At 37.3% G+C, this 24156-nt stretch overlaps 1 protein-coding gene across 2 annotated transcripts in view; it reads right to left on the minus strand.

Moving 5' to 3' along the window:
• Positions 1-24156, minus strand: part of Pak3 (p21 (RAC1) activated kinase 3) — a 336231-nt gene that overhangs the window by 67611 nt on the left and 244464 nt on the right. Inside the window, exons 5-8 of one of the 2 annotated variants that reach the window (XM_055604923.1) lie at positions 14746-14846; positions 10529-10573; positions 9187-9340; positions 8311-8348 (exon numbers count right to left, since the gene is read on the minus strand). In XM_055604923.1, the coding sequence (XP_055460898.1) occupies positions 8311-8348; positions 9187-9340; positions 10529-10573; positions 14746-14846 (338 nt within the window). The remainder of the gene's footprint in view (positions 1-8310; positions 8349-9186; positions 9341-10528; positions 10574-14745; positions 14847-24156) is intronic. The other variant, XM_055604924.1, reaches the window with a different exon arrangement.

Genomic DNA, 24156 nt, shown 5'->3' on the forward strand with positions numbered 1-24156 from the left:
CACACACACACACACACACACACACACACACACACACACACACACACCGCTGAGGGAGGAACAGCCTTGCTAGGCCACAGAGGAGGACATTTCAGTCAGTCCTGAAGGTACCTGATAAAACAGGGTCAGATGGAACGGGAGGAGGACCTCTCCTATCAGTGGAAAGGGGTAGGAAGAAGATGAGGGAGGGAGGAAGGGTAGGATTAGGAAGAAATGAGGGAGGGGGCTACAGCTGGGATACAAAGTAAATAAACTGTAATTAATATAAAAAATAAAATTTAATTAAAAAATAAATTTTAATTCCATAAAAATTAACTTTCAAAGTAACTGGATTTCCTATGGCATTTTCTTTCCTTTTTTTTTAATTTTATTTTTTTCTTATAAGTTACGTTTTATTAACTCTGTATCCCAGCTGTGTCCCACTCCCTCACTCCCTCCCTCATCTCCACCGTGCCCCTTTCCAGGTCCACTGTTGGGGGGGACCTCCTCCCCATTCATCCGATCCTATTTTATCAGGTATCTTCAGGACTGGCTGCGAAGCCCTCCTCTGTGGCCTAACAGAACTGCTCCTTCACTTTGGCTGTATTCTAATCTTTTCTCTGTTCTCTATCTCCCTGCTACCTGCATTTTCACTGAACCCTCCCAACTCCAATAATGCCTCTTTTTATATCCATGTATGTGTTCTATTTCTCCAGCTCCTTTCCTTAATGTCTCTCTTTTTTTTTTCTATTTTGTGGGCTCCCTTCAATTTTCTTGGCATCAGCCTATAATTACTTCTACCTAAACATGAATATTTACTATTTAGAAGCTAAGGACCCACATATGAGAGAGAACATGTGATTGTCTTTCTATGCCTGGTTTACCTCAACATAACATCTTTATTTTATTTTCATGCTCCTATAAATATCATAATTTCATTTTCTTTTTAGCTTAATAGAATTCCACTGAAACACTAACTTTTTGGGAACTGATAGGTACAGAGAGAAATTGATGTTGGATTTTGGATATTATTGCTACAGGCAGCTTTCCCCTGTTTCATCCATGCTTGTCAATAATGCATGAAATCTTGGAGTAGGAGAGACAATTCAGTTGGCAAAGTCCTTGCTGTATAAACACTGCGCCCTAATTGTGACCCCCCAGCGAGCACATCAAAAGCTGGACATGACAGTATACACTTGTAATCCCTGCACTGGTGGTGAAGGGTTTGTGGATCTCTGCAGCTCAATAGCTAGCCAGCCTAGCCTAATTTGCAAGTCCTAAGTCCCAAAGAGAGACCTTATCTCAAAACATGAGGTATGCTCCAGAGAAACACGTCTGGAACATCTTTCAAAAGAAATCTGCTTCTCTCTCAAGATAACATCCTAGTCTTTTTATCTAACCATATATCATTTTAAGCATATAATGAAACTTAAGATTTATATTAGTATATATCCAATACACAAGATATTGGGTTTCATTTTGACATTTTCACACATGCATGCCATGTATATCGCATGTATTCACACCCAATACTTTATTGTCCTCCTCTTCTTCTTCCAGCCTTCTTTTTCCTAAACAATTCCCTGTCTACAGTCATCTTTTTAAATATAGACTTTGCATGTGAGAAGAGCATGCCATGTTTGACTTTTGTTCCACATCCTTTCCTTCCAAAAGTCCAAATAATACACATGTCCATAATTCAAAGGTTGTGTTCATTCCTATTGCCAGTATCTCATTTTGGGCCCTCATTATTACTTGTGTGGAAGCACACATTATTTTTCTAACTAGCCATCCTTCATCTACTCTTACCTTCTGTTCTTAATTAATTTTGGACATTTGCTGTTAAATTACTCTTCATTTAAACATAAGCATTAATCATGTAACTGCACTGCTCCAAAAACGCTTGAAGGACTTTCCACTTCATACTGGAAAAGCTAGATTACTTAGAATTCCCTTTAAGGACCTCTGTGATTTGGCCCCAACATAACTTTCAAGGCTAAATTCTGTGATTCATTCTCTTCCATAACAATCATTTGAGCCCACATACCTTGCTTTCTTCTTTTCTTCATCAACATGACCTTCCTTTTATCTTTTTGTTTAGAACGCTCATAATTTTCATAGACCCAACTTTAATTTGCTCTTCAAGATCTTGCCTAAATGCCACTTTTTATATGTTTTCTAAATCAACATCCCTCAGATATGCACCACATATCTATCTTGTGCCAAGCACTGAACTTTTGAATATAAAGGCTTGCTTCTTTTACCCTCTCCACATCAATGCAATTTACATAGCAAATGGATACCCTTCATAGTTCCTAATACCCTCCACATGGTATTGTAATTATTTTTGTTCATACTCATCTTTCCCTGAAATGGTGAACTTCAAACCTTGTAAGGTTTATACAAGGAGTATTTGACAAAATATGATGAAATTTCTTCAAAATTGATCATACACCTGCTAACAAAGCAGATCTCAACTGATAGAAGAAAACTGGAATAATCCCCTGTATCTTATCAGATCACCATGGAATAAAGCTGGACTTCAACATCAATAGAAACAACAGAAAGCCTCCAACCTCATGGAAATTGAACAGCTCTCTACTCAATGAGCCAGAAGTCAGGGAGGACCAGAGTACAAAAGCGTCACTTGTACATAACAGGACCAACGTATAAACTTACTGTAGCTGTGGTTTGCCTACCCAAGACCTGCATATAAGATCAAGCCAGTCAAAATATTCTAGCATGTAATGAAATCAGATGCAGAGACCCACAGACAAACGATAGGCCAAACTCAGGGAGTTTTGTGGAAGAGTGGGAGGAAGGATTGAGGGAGCCAAAGGGGTCAAAGACACCACAAGAAGGCCTACAGAGTAAACTAACCTGGGCTCACAGAGACTGAACCACCAACCAAGGAGCATGCATGGGCTGGACCTAGAACCCCTACACATATGTAGCAGATCTGTAGCTTGGTCATCATGTTGGTCCCCTAATAATGGAAGTAGGTACTGTCTCTGATCCTGTTGCCTGCCTTTGGGTTCCTTTCCACAAGGTAGGCTGCCTTGTCTGCCCTCAGTGAAAGGGAATGTACTTAGTCCTGCTGTGAATTGAGGTGCCAGGGTGGGTTGGTACCCATGAGTAGGTCTCCCCTTTTCTGAGGAGAAGAGAGGGTTATATGAGGAAAGGGGTTATAAGAGTAGGACTGGGAGGAGAGAAGGGAGGGAGCTGGGATCAGGCTGTAAAGTGATTAAATAAATTAATGGGGGAAAATATTCCAGCATGGATGGGAAGGGAGTCATGAACTCCTACCTCTAATGAGGAGCTATGGAGTGTTGGTGGGGAGAGGCAAAGTTTTCTTTCAGGATGTGTCTCCTAGTAGGAGCTACCATCCTCCAGTAGATGGCTCCATACCCAGAAGTGTATGCGCTACATAAATTAGTCAATTAAATTTAGAGAGAGAGAGAGAGAGAGAGAGAGAGAGAGAGAGAGAGAGAGAGAAGATTAAGAGGTTTGGAATGGTTATGGGAAGTGTTAAACAGAGGACTTGGAGGTCAGTATGATCAAAAGATAATGAATGAAATTCTCAAAGGATTAGTAAAAGATATTTTAAGAGATCATGTCTTTACCAGGGAATTTATGCTTGCACATGTATAAGATTAAATTTATTAAGGTGAAGTAGGTGTTGATTGTAAGTTTTTGCCATTCTTTTCTACTTGCCTTTCCTTTCTGTTTCTGTTATTTTCAAGGTGGCCCAAGAGGCGATCATTTCAGAGGAGGAAATTCCTGATCAGATGTAAAAGCCACAATTTGTTCTCTTTGAGGGAGTATGAGCAAGGCACGAACATGGTCACATACAAGTCTCTTATGTAGAAAGAATGAATTTTTACTAATTCTCCCATCTAAAAATAATAGTAATAATAGCAGCAACTTATATTTATTGCAGAGCATATGCTGGATAGTATAGTATGATGTATTTATTATCATATGTAATATTCACACATATCTTAGGAGGTAGATACTGTTATCATCCCCATTTAATGTTGAATAAAGAAACTCAGAGGAAAAGAGGTCCGAAAAAGCTAAGTTATTCACAAATATTCAGTCAATGATTAGAAGAATAAGATTAAACACTATATTCAAATCTTCTCCTCTTGTTTCATTTATTTTCATCCTCTGAATTTTGTTACGTTTTTAATGTGTATGCGCATGTGCGTCCGTGTGTGTGTGTGTGTGTGTGTGTGTGTGTGTGTGTGTGTGTGTGTGCTGGAGATTGAACCAAGCACTTATAAATACTAAGCATGCCTTCAACTACTGATCTATATACCTACCTTGGTCTTCACTTTACTTTTTATTCTTATAAAGTATCTATAACATAAAAATCACTCAAGCAATATGTTAAGAACAGTCATATTATTATATACTTATCAGCACCTTTTCATCTTCCAAAATTAAACAACTCTACATTCTCCTTGGCTCCAGATACTAGCACTCATCTTTCTTTCAATACAAATGTAACTCCTCTGTGTAATTCCTATGATCAGAGGCATGCAATATTTGTCTTATTACTATTTTAGGCCATCAAAATCCACACATTGCATCGTGTTCAAATTTTTCTTCCATCATAATGCTGAACAACAACCAAAAGCTTGTTCTTAATACTTTTTTTTTGCTTAATCTGTCTATGGATATTTATGTGGCTTCCTTCTTTGGTTATCATGGATACAGCTACTATGAACAGAGGTGGACAAAGAGTCTTTTAAAGACCTTGCTTTCTACTTTCTATATACAAAGAATAGCTTAATTAAATGGCAATTTTTTATTTTTAATCCTTGAGAAATTGTCACACTATGTCAAACTTTTACCCATTACAAATATTTATTGCTGTCATACTTGTTGCCTAAGGTGTCATCAAGTCAGTGTTTACTCTCTCTTAAAAAAAAAAAAAGCTATCTACAGCTCTGAATAAAATGGTTAGATGACTTCCACTCTATGAAGCAAATAAAGCAGAAAATAATTTCTATCAGAAATATTATTAATTATTAATAATTAATTTCCATCAAAATAGAAATATTATTAATTTCCATCAAAATAGCAATCCACAGAAAGAGGGGCCTTGCCTGTGACCATTTTCTCTTTAAAGAATATGACTGTTTTTATGACAGGATTTCCAAGCATTAGGTGACATATTTTCTGGTTTGTCCTCTTCAAAACTCGGTGACTTTGAGAAAAATCATCTACCCTCAGGTGCCTCCATTTTTAAAAATAAATAACTAAAATAAGCATAGCATTGACCCTAATCAAGTAAGTTCATGTCTGTGAACTTCAATTTCTTTATCTGTATATCTGTAACTGGGGACCATGGTAAGTCTTACTTAACTTGGTTGTAGGAAAGATTAAATGAATGTACAAATAGTACTAGCCAACATTGTACATTGCAAGTGTATTTTGTAAGTGTTCAATTAAGAAAATTTACTATTTCAATAGAGAAATTACTATTATTATTATTATTATTATTATTATTTTCAAGAATATCAATGTGAGATATGCAAAAATATTTTCCCAAATAAAGACAAATACATATAAATTTGTTTAAGTTTTACCTGTGTGGGTGTTTTTCCTGCATGCATGTCTTTATTGTAGTATGTGTGGAGAGTAGATGAATCCTGAGTAAAAGTGTATTGTTGACATAAGCATGGTCATTACAAGAACCCCAATATCTCAGACCCATGAGAAAGGCAAGCCCTTCTCCTGGTTCAAGTATGAATGTTGACAGCATATGCAGAAAGTTATAACAACAGCTCCCTCCCCATGGATAACTGCATCCTGAGACAGTTCTCCTACAGAGACCCCCTACCTAGATTAGCTAACTTGCCTCCTTATTCAACTGTATATAATAAACTTGCTTCCTCATTCAACTGTGTATAATAAACAGGGTGGGCTTCCGGGCAATGGATGCATCTCTACCAGAGCACACAGTCTACAGGACTCAGCTTTTTTGAACATGTTTCTCATTTATTCATTTCTCATTGCCACAGTCAGGTTAATTCCAAAGTTATGCCTGCAGAGGCTAGAAGAGGATATCAAGATTCTGTAGCATTGCGGCATTGTAGTTATAGATGGTTGTGAGTTACCAGGTGGATACTGAGAATCAAACCCATGTCTTCTGTAAGAGCAGCAAGTGCTCATCAATCCACTACGCGTGAGTTTTAATAGGAACTTTATTTGTAATATATAAGAACTGTACATAATCTGGAAAGCCTTGAGTGAATGGTGAAAATGTGAAACATTCATATCTCAGAATACTGGATCAATACAAGTTGTAAACTATTGACACTGGCCAAAACATGGATGAATCTTAGAAGAAATATTATGAATGAAAAAGCAAATTCTACAAGTTTGTATCCTATATAACTTCACTTGCATGAAATGTGTCTAAAGGTAAACCTTGTAAAGTAAACACAATATGGGTGACTGACTGGGGCTATGGTGTGAATTGTTCGAAAGCATTCTACAGCAGTACCAGATGTGTAATAAACCCTGATTTTCTAATGTCTGACCCAAGTTGCCTTGGCTGTCAGTTTTCATACCATTTTCAGTAGCATTTACTATTTCTTCCTCAATCTGAGTAAACAAAAAATAATATTTTTAATCAGGAATAAACGTAGGCCATTGTGATGACTTTCCAAACGGACAGGTAAAAGAGCTCTTAAAGATACTTCTCACCTTTATTTCCCCACTCTAAAACGAAAAGTGTTAAACTAAGGGTTTGGTAAGGACCTTCCTAACATGGGCATCCTATCACTAGTATAATATATATACACCCGACTGCCCAGCATGGGAATATCACCTAGAAGATTAGATGTTCTGTTTCTCTTTTCCAAAAACGGGTTGTGGCTAATAGTTGATATGAGAATTATAGTGCCTTTGAAGTTTTAGCTGTAAGTAGAATAATAGTGTAATATTTATAGAAATGTCACGATGTAACCAAATATTTTCCCATAAAATAATTTTGGTAAAATCTGTGAATTCTGTGCAACTTGTGATAACAAATGTTATTTATTTTTACAATTGAAAATTGATTGTAATGATAGTAACAGTGATGTATAAATTTACTAAAACATATTGGACTTTTAACAATGGGTAAAATAGATATTTATAGGTATGTATTAAGTTTAAAAATGCGTGTTAAAATACATAAAATATATATTTGTGTTTCTAAATTATGTCTTTTTAAAGCTGCTTTAAATTTTATGTCTGAAAGTTGGACATATGAAACCAGATACAAGCAATTGTACTGTTAGACCTTAGGTTACAATGCTCATGAAAAACAAATTTTAATATTTCACTTACCCTCCTAAAAATTGTGGTACATTTACACAATGGAACACTATTCAGCAATTAAAAACAAGGAAATCATGAAATTTGCAGGCAAATGGTGGGAACTAGAAAAGATTGTCCTGAAGGTGGTAACCCAGAAGCAGAAAGACACATATGGTATAAACTCACTTATAAGTGGATATTAGCCATATAATATAAGATAAACATACTAAAACCCGTAGTCCTAAGGAAGCTAAACTACAAGGAGGACCCTAGGGAAGAGGCTTAATCCTCATTAGGAAGAGCAAACAGGATAGATATCAGAAGTAGGAGAAGACAGGGAACAGGACAGGAGCCTTCCACAGGGGGCCTCTGAAAGACTCTTACCCATCAGAGCATCAAAGGAGATGCTGAGACTCACAGCCAAACTTTGGGCAAAGTGTAGAGAACCTTACAGAAGAAGGGGAGACAGAAATACCTGGAGGAGACAGAAGCTCCACCAAGGAGACCAACAGAGACAAAAAACCTGGGCCCAGGTGGCCCTGCAGAAACCAATACTCCAACCAAGGACCATGCATGAAGAAGACCTAGACCCTCTGCTCAGATGAAGTCCATAGGCTTCTCAGTTTCCAAATGGGTTTCCTAGTAAGGGAAACAGGGGTTGTCTCTAACATGAACTCAGTGGCTGGCTCTTTGATCACCTGCCCTGCTCAGTGTACAGCCTTGCCAGGCCACAGAGGAAGAAAATGCAGCCAGTCCTGATGAGACCTGATAGGCTAAGGTCAGAGGTAAGGGGAAGAGAACCTCTCCTATCAGTGGACTGGGGGAGGGACATAGTGGGAGAAGAAGGAGGAATGGTAGGATGGGGAGGAGACAAGACGAGGGAGGGGGCTATAGCCAGGATACAAAATGAATAAATTGTAATAAATTTTAATTAATTAATTAATTAATTTAAAAAACAGACAAATGTAATTATAACATATAAAAATAAATAAATGAAGAAAATTTTTCACTTACGGGCTGATGTGCTGCTATATATCCATGAGCACTTTTATCTGAAAATTCAGAATGAAGAAGTCACCTCTGTTTCATAAATACTCCCTAAAAACTGTTCATCTTCAATTAGAAGAAAATGTCAGCATTAAACCTGTGACAAACGGCATGTTGTTCTCTCAACATACCTCATATTACCTCCTAACACTATTTTCAGGAAGTTACTTTACAAATTTTAATGAAGGCCTCATTTCAAGTGGACTAAAAATACAGTGTTTCCCCCTTTCTCTAAATGCTAAATGATTTGTTCTATAGATCCAATTCAAATGATATTTCTCAAAAATAAAAATGAACAACTAAAGGAAATATGTACATATGAGTGAATGAAGTAACAATTTGGGTTTAACATGGATTATATACATATCAACAAATGGAGTCACAATTTGGGATTAACAATGGTATTTCAATTTCTACAAATAATAAGACATTGATAGTTTTTTTTTTCCCTAAATTTGAGGACCCAGTGAAAATAACCTGACAAGCACAATGTTGTCCTGAATTGTCATGACACAGATAATTCAATGAATTTCTGGAGACCATTGTTCATCCTTATATTCTTATTTCATCAACATATTCAAGACCTAATTCTAAACGACTGACTAGACTTGTACTCATGGAGAGTTAGAACTGTTATTGTTGATTCAAGCTAATCACCAATGAACAATTTCCTTATTTGTACTACAACAACACCTAACTAAAACAAATCTAGCATGAATGTCAGATTCCCACTCCATCTGCTGGTTTACTGACACTGAAGCCATTTGCAGAAAATACTTTGGCCTCATGATGAGGCTCTGAGAACTGGCTATACTCCCTTTGATACCATATGATTTCCCTTACCTCCTGATGTAAAGCTCATGTATTTCTGGTTGTTGACTGTTTCTTTGGAGTCGTAGAATTTGAGAACGTCAAGAACAGCTTGTGGATTCTTCTTCTGTTCCAATTTTGTTATATTGGAGGTCTGGAGTAACCGTGCCCATTGTTCAGGAATTCCCTGTGGACAACCAAATGGAAAGAAGGGCTGCTTAGAACACTCATCAGGAGTATATGCACCTTCCAGTTAAGTTCTTCACCAAGAAGCCCATGCTACCTGTAGGATTACACTTGGGAAACTGAAGTTACATTCTAGATTTTACGTTAGTAACTTAATAATGCAATCATTCTCTTCACTAATCAAAACACATAGGTAAAACTAGGATCCAAATTAAAAGGGGTGGGTGAGAGTATGATTGTGATAATAAACAAAGCGCATGAAAATCACCTCCATATTGATTCTGCTCATCCATGAAATGATGTTTACGGCTTAGCTTAGTTTTTTTCTGGCGACTCAGGGCAGACATAGCAAGACTTCTCTAAATTTGTGCACAGTATAGTAAAGTGCAGATCAATGCTTTTTTTTCTTTAATGAGTGGAGTAACATAAGCCCTTTGGGGGTGCGTTTTAACCAGAATATCCTTTCAAATAATAAATAATAAAGCCTTACCCTGTGTCAGTTTAAACTTTTCGTTTACAAAATGTAATTTAAGGGTTTCGGGAATTCGTCAAATTAGGAGGAGAAAAAACTAGATTTGTGGAGGAGCAATGACCCCTGAAATACAAAACAGTAACATTTATGCTGCTTTGGGTATTTTTCTTGCAGCTTTGTCAGGGGCATGGCTTCCTCCTTTCCTCCCCCCAACCCCCTATCTCTCTCCCTATTTCATTCACTGGCCACATAGAAGCTGGGGACTATGAAACCATATCAAAGCCTTGTGAGAATTTGTAATGAATAATATGAAGCACTTAGAGCAGAGAGAGGGGACTATTCAGTAATCTAACAAAGGAGAATTACTTAAAATTACAGAGGTTAGCTTTACATCCAGCATTCAGTATACTTTCTTGCATGTTCAACCTGCAGATGTCCCCATTTTATAATTTCTAATCTAACCTCAAAGAACAGCTTGGAGAGAGAAATGGATACACTATTGTTGAAATGCATCCAGACCCAATTTATATGGCTTTGTCCCATGAAGTCTCAGCAAAACAATGTGTGACATGGGCCTCCAGAGTTTGGGAATGACAACAAAAAAAGTGAGATAAGCCAAGCAACAACTCTACTGCACACACATGAACCTGCTACTGCAGTGCTATGACATCTCAAAGAAGCACTTTGATGCAAGCTTCTTTTGGGCCTGTGACGCACCTCTGGGAGCTTCCCTGGGCACATCTGTGAGCCATAGAGATCTGGCTGTAATGGACGTAAATAAAGAAAGAAAAGAAAGTTAAAACAGGATGTGGGACAACTTAGAAGGTGGGAAGAGATGAAACCAATGGGTCTGAATGGGGAGTCCCTTTTAAAGTGGGGTGGTCAGGGAAATAGGGAGTTATTAACTAAACCAGGGAAAGGACAGGCTACAGATTTAAAAGAACAGAGAAAATAATAGTGTTCCAAAGTTTGGATATATAATTCCACTTTGGGCCAGATGCTTCCTTCATAAATAGGCAATAATAAGAATTACCAGTAAGTGATTGGAGAAATTACTAAAAAGAAGCAACAAGAATTTGGAGGGATAAAGGATGGCATTTGTAAGCTTTTTTTTTTTTTTTTTTTTTTTTAATAACTGGGTTATCACAGATAGCCCATGGCCATAGGATGAAATTACAAATTTCAGTTTCCAATTCTGGTTATCGAAATTTCCATTTCACATTGGACTTATCTATGTGACTAAAATTCAAAGGATGGCTATGCAACAATACTGAGCTTTGTTGTAATATTGAGTTTTATTCTTCCATACTTTGTAGCTAAAATCATGGGTGACTTAGAGGAAATTATATTAAAGCCATCCTCACAGCCAGAAACTACGCTTAGGCTTAGTATGTATTTCTATCAGGGAAAGGGAAAACATTTCATTTCAAATCTTGCACAAATATTTCCATTTAATGACATAGTTCCCAAACCCCACTTCCAACAAATAAGATCAAATACAAATTAACAGATTTGTCTAATTGAAAATATATCAAATGCTACAGAAACATGCTTTGACCCAACTGCTTTGATTTCGGATATATGTCTTTGAATCCTGGCATTTATGGTTACTCCAAGCACAGTGAGACAACACTTTTACATGCATTCATAACACAATTTGATGCTAAAGCCTTAAGCCAAAAATTGGAACTCAGGAGCCCATGCATGATTCCAGGTCTGATTCTAAGTGCAATTAATAGCATTTGGTTAATACTATAATGGCCAAAGGAGTTAAGTGTTACAAATTCAGGTATGCATTGCAAATATCTACTAATGCAGACTTCACTGGCATGATCATTACCATAATCATTAGAATATTTATAAGTATTATACATGCCCATGGCACTTATAAACTTTGTAATAAATAGTGGTATCATAATCACTAGACAGCAAAAAAAAAAAAACAAAAACAAAAACAAACTTGCTGTCAGTTGAAGAAGTTCCTCTAGATAACTCTACTTACCACATAACTACAGTGCTGATATAATTTCTCTTTTCTAAGGAAAAACAAACCAGTTTCTCAATGAGACCTGATTTCTGTAATTTGAGCATATGCCACAATGGCACATAATCAGAGAGACATTTCACTAATCCAAATTGAGGAACTCATCTAAAAAGTTAGATAGCTAATGAAGACCTAAGAGACTGAACATCAGGAGCAGGAGCACATATCCATGCCTATGTATATACAATAACTTGTGAGTTTACATCAAGCTGGGGAGTGTCCAGTGTAGCCCAGGAGAATGGCAGCATGATACAACAGGCCAAGCATCTATCTTATCATAAGAAATGATAATTTTTATCACTCATACCATTTTTCCCTCTGATTGACTTGAAGCGACCGTCACAGGTCTAGAGGTCTGGAAAGGGGAGTTCTGAAGTATTTGGGACAAAAATGGCAATATAATGGGTAAAGACTTGTAATAATTTAAAACCCCAAATCTCACCTCCCGTCCTAATTTTAGCTTTAGGGTCCAAGTGTATGCCCAGGTATATAAGGTTATATGAGCCAATTAGCCATTAGCATAATCACCAAGCAACATAGCAAACTAGTGATCAGTTATTCAAAAGAGCAGACTCTTATAAAACAACTGGTCTACAAGTTCAGCAAATTGCTCAAAATTTAACCACCACAACCACAATAATCAAATTTCACAATGTGATTTTACCCCAATGGACAATGACCTAATGGTATCTATGGCAATTAAGACTCAGTTCTGTACCCTACCATTAGAAGAGTTAAAGGCTTATTACTTTTGCTAGTATAAACATTAAACATAATAAAATATTAATTCTAAATCATAGTTAAGATAAAGAAGAAGGAAGATTATGTAAGGTTATGGATTAAGGAATTTATGATTATTTTAAAAGGTATGTACAAGCAGCTGCTACAGATTATCAATCTGCTACTTCAATATTCCAAATGTGTTGCGTGTCTGTTCACAAGGTCAACAAATTTCTATCAGTGGAAATAATAAAGAGCTATTTCATTTCAAATAAATTTTATAAAAGGATGCCATTTGGTTTGGTTGCATCAGGGCTATAGGGGCTGTCTATAATATATTCTACCTCACTCCTCTCTAATTGGTCCATTGGGTTCTAATTCAGCTCACGATGGAAATGGCTTAGTGCTGCAGTCAGTAAAATGGTGGTGATTTAGTTTCTTTTTATTTCCACTGAGAATCCAGAAAGAAAAAAGAAAGAGCTAAAGATGGGGGAAATGTGACAAAAGATGTCAAATAAGGCAGAAGGAAATAAAGTACAAGTGAACCTAAATGCTAAATGAGAAAACATACACAGCAGAACCCCAAAAGGAAAAGAACAAGAAAAGAAAGCATGGAATAATATCAACCAAACTATGAGGAGGTTCAACAGAAGAAAAGCATAGCAGGACTGAAAAAAAAAATGAAGCTCTTAAAATAAAAGAGACAAGTTTTTAGACAAAACTATAAAGTTTGAGGGCTTTTCCTGTTTCAAATATCAGAAAATTAACTAGACACTCTTTAGATGTTTTTAAACAGACAATGGTCAGATTATATAAACAATCTCTACCCAGTGGGAAAGACAGTGTTGATAATCGGTTTGTAGTTTCTAAATGTAGCCAAAGGAATGTTCTAGCAATGAAATAAAGGCTGAGCTCAAAATAAATGTCACCAAGTTATGTCTTTGACTCAGATAACAAAATTCATTAAATTGTATCTATCTCAATTTCAGCAGTCTCATTATTTCTGAGTATTTTTGTCTGCTTGCTACTGAGAACATAGAAGTAATCAGTCTGCACTAATTTAGGAGGCCAAGACATTTACTCTGTTTCTATTTCATTCTTACACTGCTTACTTCCAGAATTTATCAAATAAAATAATTTGGCTGTCAGATGTAGTTTAGTTCTCCAAATCAAATTGCCTTGCTTCTTTCCCCCTACTTAATCACATGACACAGTCCATTCACTAACCATTATGCTACAAGACAGAACATTGGTCTCTTTAATGTCTACAATTTTTATAGCTTAGTAAAACAAGAAATATTATGGTGACTTTTATCAAAGTTTTAATTTTCTAAATTCATTTGAAGCTCTTTAAATTCACATGTTGATTGAGTTGCTTACTAGTATCGAAAAATTAGCTGAAGCATGGGGTCATATTTCTAGCAACATCTCTCCCCTCACTTATTTAATAAGGGGGGGTGCTAAATACTTTAGAGGAATAAAATGGCATATATCTGAGACATTGTGCTATTTGATGCAATTGTCCAAAATAAAAACAGTCATAAACCTATATCATATCCAGATAATTCATGTTGGCAATAATTATAGATGATTCATACATAGTATATATGTAATCACATAACTACTAATACATATGTGCTATACAATAATTATTTCTTCCTGAAACATGGAGTTTGTGGTTTTTAATGCAAATAAAATAAAATAAAATTAACAATCCTAAAGGTAAACTATGTTCTTAAAATCAAATGGGTGACTAGGCAAATTTTACAGACTTTTGGTTACTGTAGTAAGATGATCAGGATCCACTGTAAAGCCTGAATTATTCAGAAGAACTGCCTTCACTGGACAAGTTGAATAAATCTTTCTTTGATTCACTTCACATGAGTAAAGAACCAGGCAGAGTCTCCTTACCATTGCTATATTTTCTGTGCCTTGGCAAAGAAATATTTTCTGGTCAAAATTATAGGATGATAAGACACTTTTGTTAAGGTGGGCAAAATGACTTTGTCAATGTTGTTGCCCACTTTCTACTTCTATGCATGATTATCCAGGAAAAGTCCATTTTCAGTCTGATATTTTGGAATACAGCAATCCTTACTTGAAACCTATTTCTTAAAGAAAATAGGTTTTATTTTCATGGCTTATAAAACAAAATAAGGAGCTTACTTACAGTGAATTCCCCGGTGACTGCATCAAACCCCACATGAATTGTATGTTCAAAGTCTGAAGGAAGAGAGATCTCTGGGCGTTCTTTCTCTTTCTTCTTATTGGCTAAAGACAAAATGTTAACATGTATTTATTTGAGGTATAGCTTTGGCTTCCATAAACTGCATAAGAAGGCTCATCACAATGATTATAAAATAGAAACAACTGACTGATTTAAGTCTTAAATTTAAACTGTAAGACTCATTATTTTCAGGCACATATTTACTGTGGATCTTAAGCTCAGCAAAGACTCCATTGTTTATAGCAAGTTTACTTTAGTAATTGATATTATCCTTATTAAACAGTAACTGGAGACCTCCTGGTAGGTCAAATTCCCCTGGAGATTTATGTGCCATTGTGGCCATTTACACTTCTTCAACGATCATTTTTACTTGTTCAAAGAGGCAAAATTGTGCAGCCTCCACTTGTGCTTGCTCCACCGAGGTAACTTTGTCTTAGTTTCCCTATTTCTGATCTCACATCCTTGCTGGACATGGCAAGGACATGTCTCTCCATTTCCTTGATAATGTGGTCTGGTTTTCTCCCTCACACAGTAACCATTATTGATTGGAGTATCGTTTTTGTTTAACTTTTCCTAGTGCAACCTTTATCTTTCTGCAGTTTTTCTCTATGCATATTCTTTTCTCCCAGACACAAACGGATGTCAAGAAACTTCCAAATATGGCTGACAGAAATGGATCAGGATATTGTCTTATCCAATACATCATACAACCTGATGATTGTAGGCTTTTATTTCAGAACAATAGAAAATTGTAAATACACAATTCATGATTTATCAAGACTCCCCCAAGGCTTTGGAAGTGTTCCAGCTGGATGCAGAAACCTGTTGAAGTAGCTTCATTTGTGCCATAGAAATGAGCTGTGGACATCCCCTGTAAGGCCAAATTGCATTTAAAAAATCTGAAGAAATCTATAAGAACTTTACCCATAAAATTGTAGTAAAGCTATCTAGATAATTTTGCGTTTAATTTCAGATATTCGTAATTCATTTAGATTCCAGTTGAAGAGCTCCTGTTTTATTCCCCATATCTTTATATCAACCTCTATCCATGGCTTCTTTGCCAGTAAATAAACTCTTCCTTCTTCTCTGTTGGTCACACATTTATGACATACTGTCTTAGATATAAACACTCCACATGAACAAATTTTTGTATAGACTTGACTCAAAGTGTCTTTCCAGAAAGTTGCTTAATAGCCTTTTCTTAAAGCCAAGTGAAAAAAGTAAGATGCCCCAATTCTCTCTTCTACTGATTTCCTATCTCATGGAACTAGTGCTGCTAATCACCTATATTAGAGAAAGGACATGGTCTTAATCTCCTCTTTGGAGAAATAGAGAAAACAAGAGTTTATACAATCCCTCTCCAATAGATGATTGCAAGAAATGATTCAAAAGTACACAAAAATAAGGAAATACAAAACATACTGTCATTCATAGGATGATGTATTTGAGTATTTTAAAAGGTCCTATGCATTTGTTACACTTTTGCTTCAGCCCTTTTTCTTGTTTGGTTGTTTTGTCATATTATGATTTTATTGTTTAAGACATATGTTATCTTATTATATAATTATTTCTTAGAAACCTGTTTGTCTTCTAGGAAAGACAGAAAAGGAGTACATCCAGATCAGTGGGGGAGGGTTTGGGAAGAACTGGGAAGAGTAGTAGAAGAATCCATAACCATAATAAATTGCATAAAAGAACCTATTTTCAATAAAATAAAGTTAATATATAGAGGAACTGTATATGTATAATGTTCCCACATTACTACTAACTAATCCTACATTGGCCCAGATAACAAAACTAACATTTTGGAAGGCATCTTAGCTAATTTTCTTATATTTTCACAGTATTGCTCACCATTTTCTTTTTATTCTACCTCCTAAAATTGTTACAGAAGTCACTATCTTCATCCAAGGCATTGGTATTTTCCTCCAAGGCAACTGCTTCACTTTTTGTCCCTTCTGACACATTTCTCTAGTCTATGACCAGATCCTATGCATGCCATTAAGATCTTAAGTGCTCCTCTCATAACTTATGTGTTAAAATTCATTCTTCCAAACATTTAGTATGGAAGTGCTTGCATGACCTGGTCCCTTTACCTATCCAGCTTCTATTGTTGCCATGGAAATGAATATCCACATTATTTTTTTTAATTTTTATGTTTATTCAAAATTTATTCACTATATATCCTGATTGAAGCCCCCTCCCTCATTTCCCTCCAGTCTCATCCACCCTCTATCCCCCCCATCCCATTCCGTTAGTCCACAGTGGAAAGGGAGAGTTCCCAACTATTGCCATTGGCCTATAGCTTATTAAGTCTCATCAGGACTGCCTGGATCCTCTTCCTCCGTGGCCTGGCAAGGCCACATCACCAGGGGAAGGTGATCAAAAAGCAGTCAACTGAACTCATGATAGAGGCAATTACTATTCCCCTCTCTCAGAGTTCCACATGGAGACTGAGCTGCCAATTGGCCACATCCGAGCAGGGGCTTTAGGTCCTCTCCATGCACAGTCCTTGGTTAGTGCATCAGTCTCTGCAGGATACCTTGGGCTCAGATCTTTTAGTTTTGTTTGTCTCCCTGTAGGGCTCTTGTCTCCTCATGTCCCTCTATTCCCATCCCTCTCTTTCTCCATAAGACTCCTTGTGCTAGATGTCCCTCATTTGAGGATTAGATACAGAAATTGTGGTACAACTATACAATGGAATACGACTCAGCACTTAAAAACAAGGAAATCATGAGAAATCCTTGTTTTCCACTGCTGAGTAGTACTTCATTGTGTTAATGTACCACAATTTCTGTATCCACTCCTTAAATGAGGGATATCTGGGTTGTTTCCAGCTTCTGGCTATTTCAAATAAAGCTGCCACGAACATGGCTGTGTAAATGTCTTTGGTTGTTTACTTGAGCATCTTTTGGATATATGCCTAGGAGTTGTGTAGTTGGATCTTTTTTTTTTGTTTTTGTTTTTTTGGGGGGTTTTTTTGGTTTTTTTTTTTTAATTTTATTTTTTTCGTATCAGTTACATTTTATTAACTCTGTATTCCAGCCGTGTCCCGATCCCTCATTCTCTCCCAGTCCCTCCCTCCCTCCCTCATCTCCACCGTGCCCCTTGCCAAGTTGGATCTTGAAGTAGTACTTTTCCTAATTATCTGAGAAAGTGCCAGATTTATTTTCAAAGTGGTTGTACAAGTTTATATTCCCACCAGCAATGGAGGAACAATGGTTCCCCTTTCTCCACATCCTCTCCATCGTGTTTTGTCACTTGACTTTTTGATCTTCACTATTCTGATGGGTGTAAGGTGAAATCACAGGGTAGTTTTGATTTGCATTTCCCTGATGGTTAAGGATGTTGAGCCTTTCAGCAATTAAAAACAAGGAAAACATGAAATTTGCACACAAATGGTGGTAACTATAAAAGATCATCTTCAGTGAGGTACCCCAGAAACAAAAAGACACACATGGTATATACACTCACTTATAAGTGGATATTAGATAATATAGGATAACTATACTAAAATCAGTACACCTAAAGAAGCTAAGCAAGAAGGAGGACCCTGGGTAAAATGATCAATCCTCCACAAGGAGAGAAAAAAAAATATGGACACAGGTATCTTTTCTGAGACTAAAACTCCAACCAAGGACCACGCATGGAGTTAACCTAGAACCCCTTCTCAGATGTAGCCCATGTCAGCTCAGTGTCTAAGTAGGTTTCCTAGTAATGAGAACAGGGGTTGTCTCTGACATGAATTCAGTGGCCTGCTCTTTGATCACCTCCACCTAATGGGAGAGCAGCCTTATCAGGCCACAGAGAAAGACAATGCAACCACTCCTGAGAAGTCCCAATAGAATAAGATCAGATGGAAGGGGAAGAGGACCTCCCCTATCAGTGGACTGGGGGAGGGGCATGGAAAGAAATGAAGAAGGGAAGATGGGATTCTGAGGGAAGGGGAGAAGGAGCTACAGTTGGGATACAAAGTGAATAAACTGTAATTAATAAAAATAAATAAATTTTTAAAAAAATAAATAATTAAAAAATTACCAAAAAGAAAAAAAAAAGAAATTATGGAATTTGCAGGCAAATGGATGAAACTAGAAGAGATCATCCTGAGTGAGGTAACCCAGGGGTGAAAGAGAGGAAACCAGATGGGAGCATAGTATAGAGGGTTCTCTGAAAGGATTCACCCAACATGGGATCAAAGCAGATGCTGAGACACAGCGTCAAACATTGGGTATCCACATTCTCTTTATGCTTCCTAAATATCTGTTTTCTCTTGCTGCCACAGTTTTGTTTATGCTAGGCTATGATTTGGAACATTGAATTTCTTAGTTTCTCCTGCCATCTCTATATGGATTATTTCCATTTAGTTGTTACTTTTTAATTTTATTTTTGTTTACCTGCTGTAGATCATATGAAAGCTTTACAAAATTTGGACAAAAACACTTTAGCCCTCCTTATTCTTCTTGAAGACTCTATCTTGGGCTCCTTCCACCATGACAAATCCTATACTGTTCTCCCTCTGCAGACAAATTTCAGTGTTCCTCATTCCATGGCTTCACAGAATTACTCAATATATATTGAAAACTTATTGATAAGCTTACCACTTACCAATACTTGTTAATTATATGTTCTTTTACCACTTATCTCTCTAGCTGAATTTCAAAACAATTGACAACAAACCTCATCCCAACTCTTACATTCTCTAGCACATATATTGTGCCTCAATATTCAATCACTATCCTTTTTGGAAGACTCACAATGAAAAAAATAATCCCAGGGTTATCTCATTTAAATTATAGACCCAGCTTTACAAAGCTGGTAAAAGTCAGAGCTGGTATTTGAACCTAATTCTCACTATAGTCCAAAAACTAAGCTTGTCATCCAGTTAACTGATGACTTGGTGAATTTTCAAGAAAAGAGAAGCTACTTTTCCTCTAGTCTTCGGCCAATATTTTGTGATATAATGGAGCATAGATATCTGACTTGTCTTTTACTTCATTTCCCGGGAATTCTACAATGAGTTACTCTCCCCTAAGAATTCTGGAAATCTTGGTCATGTTTACTAAAACTCATACTTATCTGGTTGTTGGGCTAAGATTCAATCAGATTAGTTCAAGGTTGGTATTTGCAGAAAGCAGAAATCCAAGTGAGCATCACTTTCTAAATGTAGGTTCCATTTTACATCAGAACAAAGAACAAAACCAGAGATTACTAGATGCATCACAAACTGCAAATGTCATTTGGCTTTGGGAACTTTTAAGTATGAATACATTTTTCTTCTTGCGTTAGAGCTAGCTAAACCTTCTAAAATTTCATACTTTGCCATCTATCTCTATTCTATCACCATATTATAAAAACTCCCCTTTAGTAATTTATCATCCTGTCTATTCCCAATCCTAATATCCTGTATTCTCTCTAGAGGTAGAACCTATACCATTAAGAAAAAACCTACATTATGTCTTCTACAATACAGATATTCATGAAATGCTCTCATCATTTCTTCCCTCGGGTTTTCCAATTTCTCCATAAATCACTGTTGTCTGGGGAATCTATATTAAAAATGAGGTATCATAGCACTACCCTAGATTTCTGGAACCAGTTATATGATGAAAGTGAGCACTTCCTCAGATAACCTAGTGGAAGCTGTTTATTTTTCCCTTTCCCAAGTCCTTTACAACTGAAATAGTGGACATATACTTACAGTCACTTTATTCTAAACTGTTTATTTCAGGGCAATACGTCTGCACTTGTCTACAAATTATTCTCCTTTTGAGGTGAGTGTCAATTTTCCATTCCTATTCATGCCCCTGCATCCATTGAAGAACTTGGCTTCCAATCTTCGTCTCTAGTCTCTACACTGGCATTACTCAGGAACAAGAGATGTATGCCCTTTCCTTAGGGGATCCTTTTTTTATTTATTTAACTTTTATTAATTACACTTTATTCATTTTGTATCTCCCCATAAGCCCCTTCTTCCTCCCCTCCTGGTCCCACCTTCCCCCCTCCTTTCTGCATGCATGCCCCTACCCATGTCCACTGATTGGGGAGGTCCTCCTCTCCTTCTTTCTGATCTTAGTCTATCAGTTCTCATCAGAAGTGGCTGCATTGTCAGGGTTCTAGGTTATCTCCATGAATAGTCCTTGGTTGGAGTATGAGTCTCTGGGAAGTTCCCTGTGTTCAAATTTTCTTGTTCTGTTGCTCTCCTTGTGGAGTTCCTGTCCTCTCCAGCTCTTACTATTTCCCACTTCTTACATAAAATTCCATTCACTCTGCCTGTCAGTTGGCCATCAGGCTCAGCATCTGGTTTCACAGTCTGCATGGCAGAGGCTTTCAGAGGCCCTCTGTGGCAGGTTCCGAGGTTGTTTCCTGTTTTCTTCTTCTGGCTTTCAGAGGCCCTCTGTAGCAGTTTCTCCTTAGGGGATCCTTAATCTTGATCAAATCTGATCAGTGTCATCTCATCTCCCTTTTATTCTTTCAATCCACTTCCTACATCACCTTCTCTCTTATGGCCCAAGATAGCAGTGTCCAGCACACACCATATCTGAGGGGCACATGATCCAAAACTCCAAAATTGGTGAGTGGAGGGGCAGCTGAAGCCAGAACATCATCATTGAGGCTTCCTGGGCAAGAGTGGAGAACCTGTGAGCTGGGACAGTTTGGATTCACGTCACCTGTGGAAGTCTCCAGGCAAATATTCAACTCCCCTACACTTCCCTTGCCCCAAGCACGGGCCTTCCTGCTCAGTGACTGAGATGGCAGAGGTAGCAGCAGTTAATGCCTCCCAGATCCACGGACAGCTGTCCTGGTCTCCCAGGTCTGCAACTGCAGTGGAGTGGTCAGTGGCTAACCCAAGCGGGATCCTCCATGCTCAGTGACTGAGAGAGCAGAGGTGGCTGCCCAAGCACAGGCCTCCCTGTCTGGTGGCCAAACAGTGGATAATATTGAGCTGATGAATCTTTTACATTTTAATTTGCTCATGCAGGCCCAAAAGTGAGAAACTTAGGGGGAAACTCTGTGCTTTCTGATTGGGCTGGCGAGGAAGTGAGTGCACATTTAAGTGAGTGCTTGAAGTGCCCCAGATCCAAGGTCCCTCTATGCTAACAGCCAGACATCCTATCCCTTCCAACCACATCCCCACTGTGGGCAACATAGGGATCCTTTGGACAGCATTCTCAACATAGAAGCCCCTTTTCTGTGGGTCTACCAATGGAGTGCAGGCAAAAAATTCCTGGAGCCCAAACAGAACTGAACACCTGGAGGACAGTATGACAGGTCTGGAGGTCACTGAGGTATTCAGGGTACCTGTACATGTGCATTGCACCTGTGAAGAGTCCCAGCACCCTCAACCCCTAATGTACTTAAGCTCCACCCTTCAAGGGATCTATATACTCTAGCACACTCTCCCTCAATGCACACACACAAACACACACACACACACACACACACACACACACAACTGTGACCTTCCTCTCTAGCTATATGAGACACACCAACATCCACTCTCAAACCAGTGGAATTCTCTCCTCTTCCTCAAGAATACTTCAGACAGAAGAGACACATGAAAGCAGTTTTAAGTAGAGACTCCAGGAACAAACAGCAAAGGTTTCAGATAAGCAGATGGCTGGAGGTCAGCAGAAGAACACATCCAACAAAAATCAGGACATCAGCAAACCCCAAAATCAATGGATATTTTACTTCATCAGAAACAAATGAAGAGGAAACAAAGCTCTCCAAGAAATACAGGCAAATACAGCCAAACAAATACAGGTACATGTAAAGGCACAAATAGTGGCATATAGAGAGGAAATTAACAACAACAACAAAAAATAGAGCCTCTCATGGAAAGACAGGAATCCACATTCAAAAAGATGAAGGAAATGGTACAAGACATGAAAACAGAATTAGAATCAATAAAGAAAACACAAACAGAGAAAACACTGGAGCTGGACAACTTAGAGAATAGATCAGGAACCACAAAGTTAAGCATCACCAACAGAACACAAGAGATGGAAGAGAGAACTCAGGTGATGAAGATAAAATTGCAGAAATTGATACTTCTCTCAAAGAAAAAGTAAAATTGGAAAAGTTACAAACACAAAACATCCAAGAAATAAAGAAATGCCATGAAAAGACAAAAACTAAGAATAATAGAAACAGACGAAAAAGAAGATTCCAGGATCCAAGGTCCAGAAAACATTTCTAGGAAAATCTTTCCAACTTAAAAAATGAGAAGTCCATAAACATTCAAGAGACCTACAGAACACCGAATTGACTAGACCAGAAAAGAATCTCCTCATATCACATAATGGTCAAAACACTAAATCTACAGAAAAAAAAAAACCATTTTTTAAAGCAGCAATGGAAAAACCAAGTAACAAATAAAGGTAGACCTATTAGAATCACATCAGACTTCTCAAGAGAAACTATGAATGTCAGAAGGGCCTGGGCAAATGTCAGGCAGACTCTAAGAGACCACAGATGCCAACCTCGACTAGTATACTCAGCAAAGCTTTCAATCAACATACATGGAGAAAACATAATATTACATGAAAATACTAAACTTAAACAGCCCTACAGAAGATACTGGAAGGAAAACTCCAATCCAATGAAATCAAGTACACCCAAGAAAACACAACATACAATAATTCCATAACAGAAAATTAAAATAAAACAAGCACAGTAACACAGTAACATCACCAACCCCACAGCACAAGGAACTAATATTCATTTGTCACTAATATCTATCAATAAAAATGGACACAATTCTCCAATAAAAAGACAGAGACTAACATAAACTGGATCCAACATTCTGCAGCATCCAAGAAACATACCTCTGCAACAAAGATAAACACTACCTCAGAATAAAGGGCTGGAGAAAGATTTTACAAGAAAATGGACCCAGAAAACAAGCTGGAGTAGCTATCCTAATATCTAATAAAGTTGACTTTCAACCAAAATTAATCAAAAAAGATGAGGAGGGACACTTTATCCTCATCAAAGGACAAATCCACCAGGAAGACATCACAATCCTGAACATCTATGCTGCAAATATAACAGCACCTGCATTTGTAAATAAAACATTATTAAAGCTTAATCATACATTGATCCCAACACCTTGATAGTGGGAGACTTTGCCATTCCACTCTCACCAAGGGACAGATCATCTAGACAGAAACTAACCAGAGAAATAATGACACTTAGAGGTCCTAAATCAAATGGACTAATAGATATCTAAAGAACGTTTCACCCAAACTCAAAAGAGTATACCTTCTTCTCAGCACCTCATGGAATCTTCTCCAAAATTGACCTTATAGACAGAAACAAAGCAACCCTCAACAGATACAAAAAGATCAAGAT

This window comes from Psammomys obesus, unplaced genomic scaffold (genome assembly GCF_907164565.1).
Source record: "Psammomys obesus unplaced genomic scaffold, mPsaObe1.curated_primary_1811, whole genome shotgun sequence".
Taxonomy (NCBI): Eukaryota; Metazoa; Chordata; class Mammalia; order Rodentia; family Muridae; genus Psammomys; species Psammomys obesus.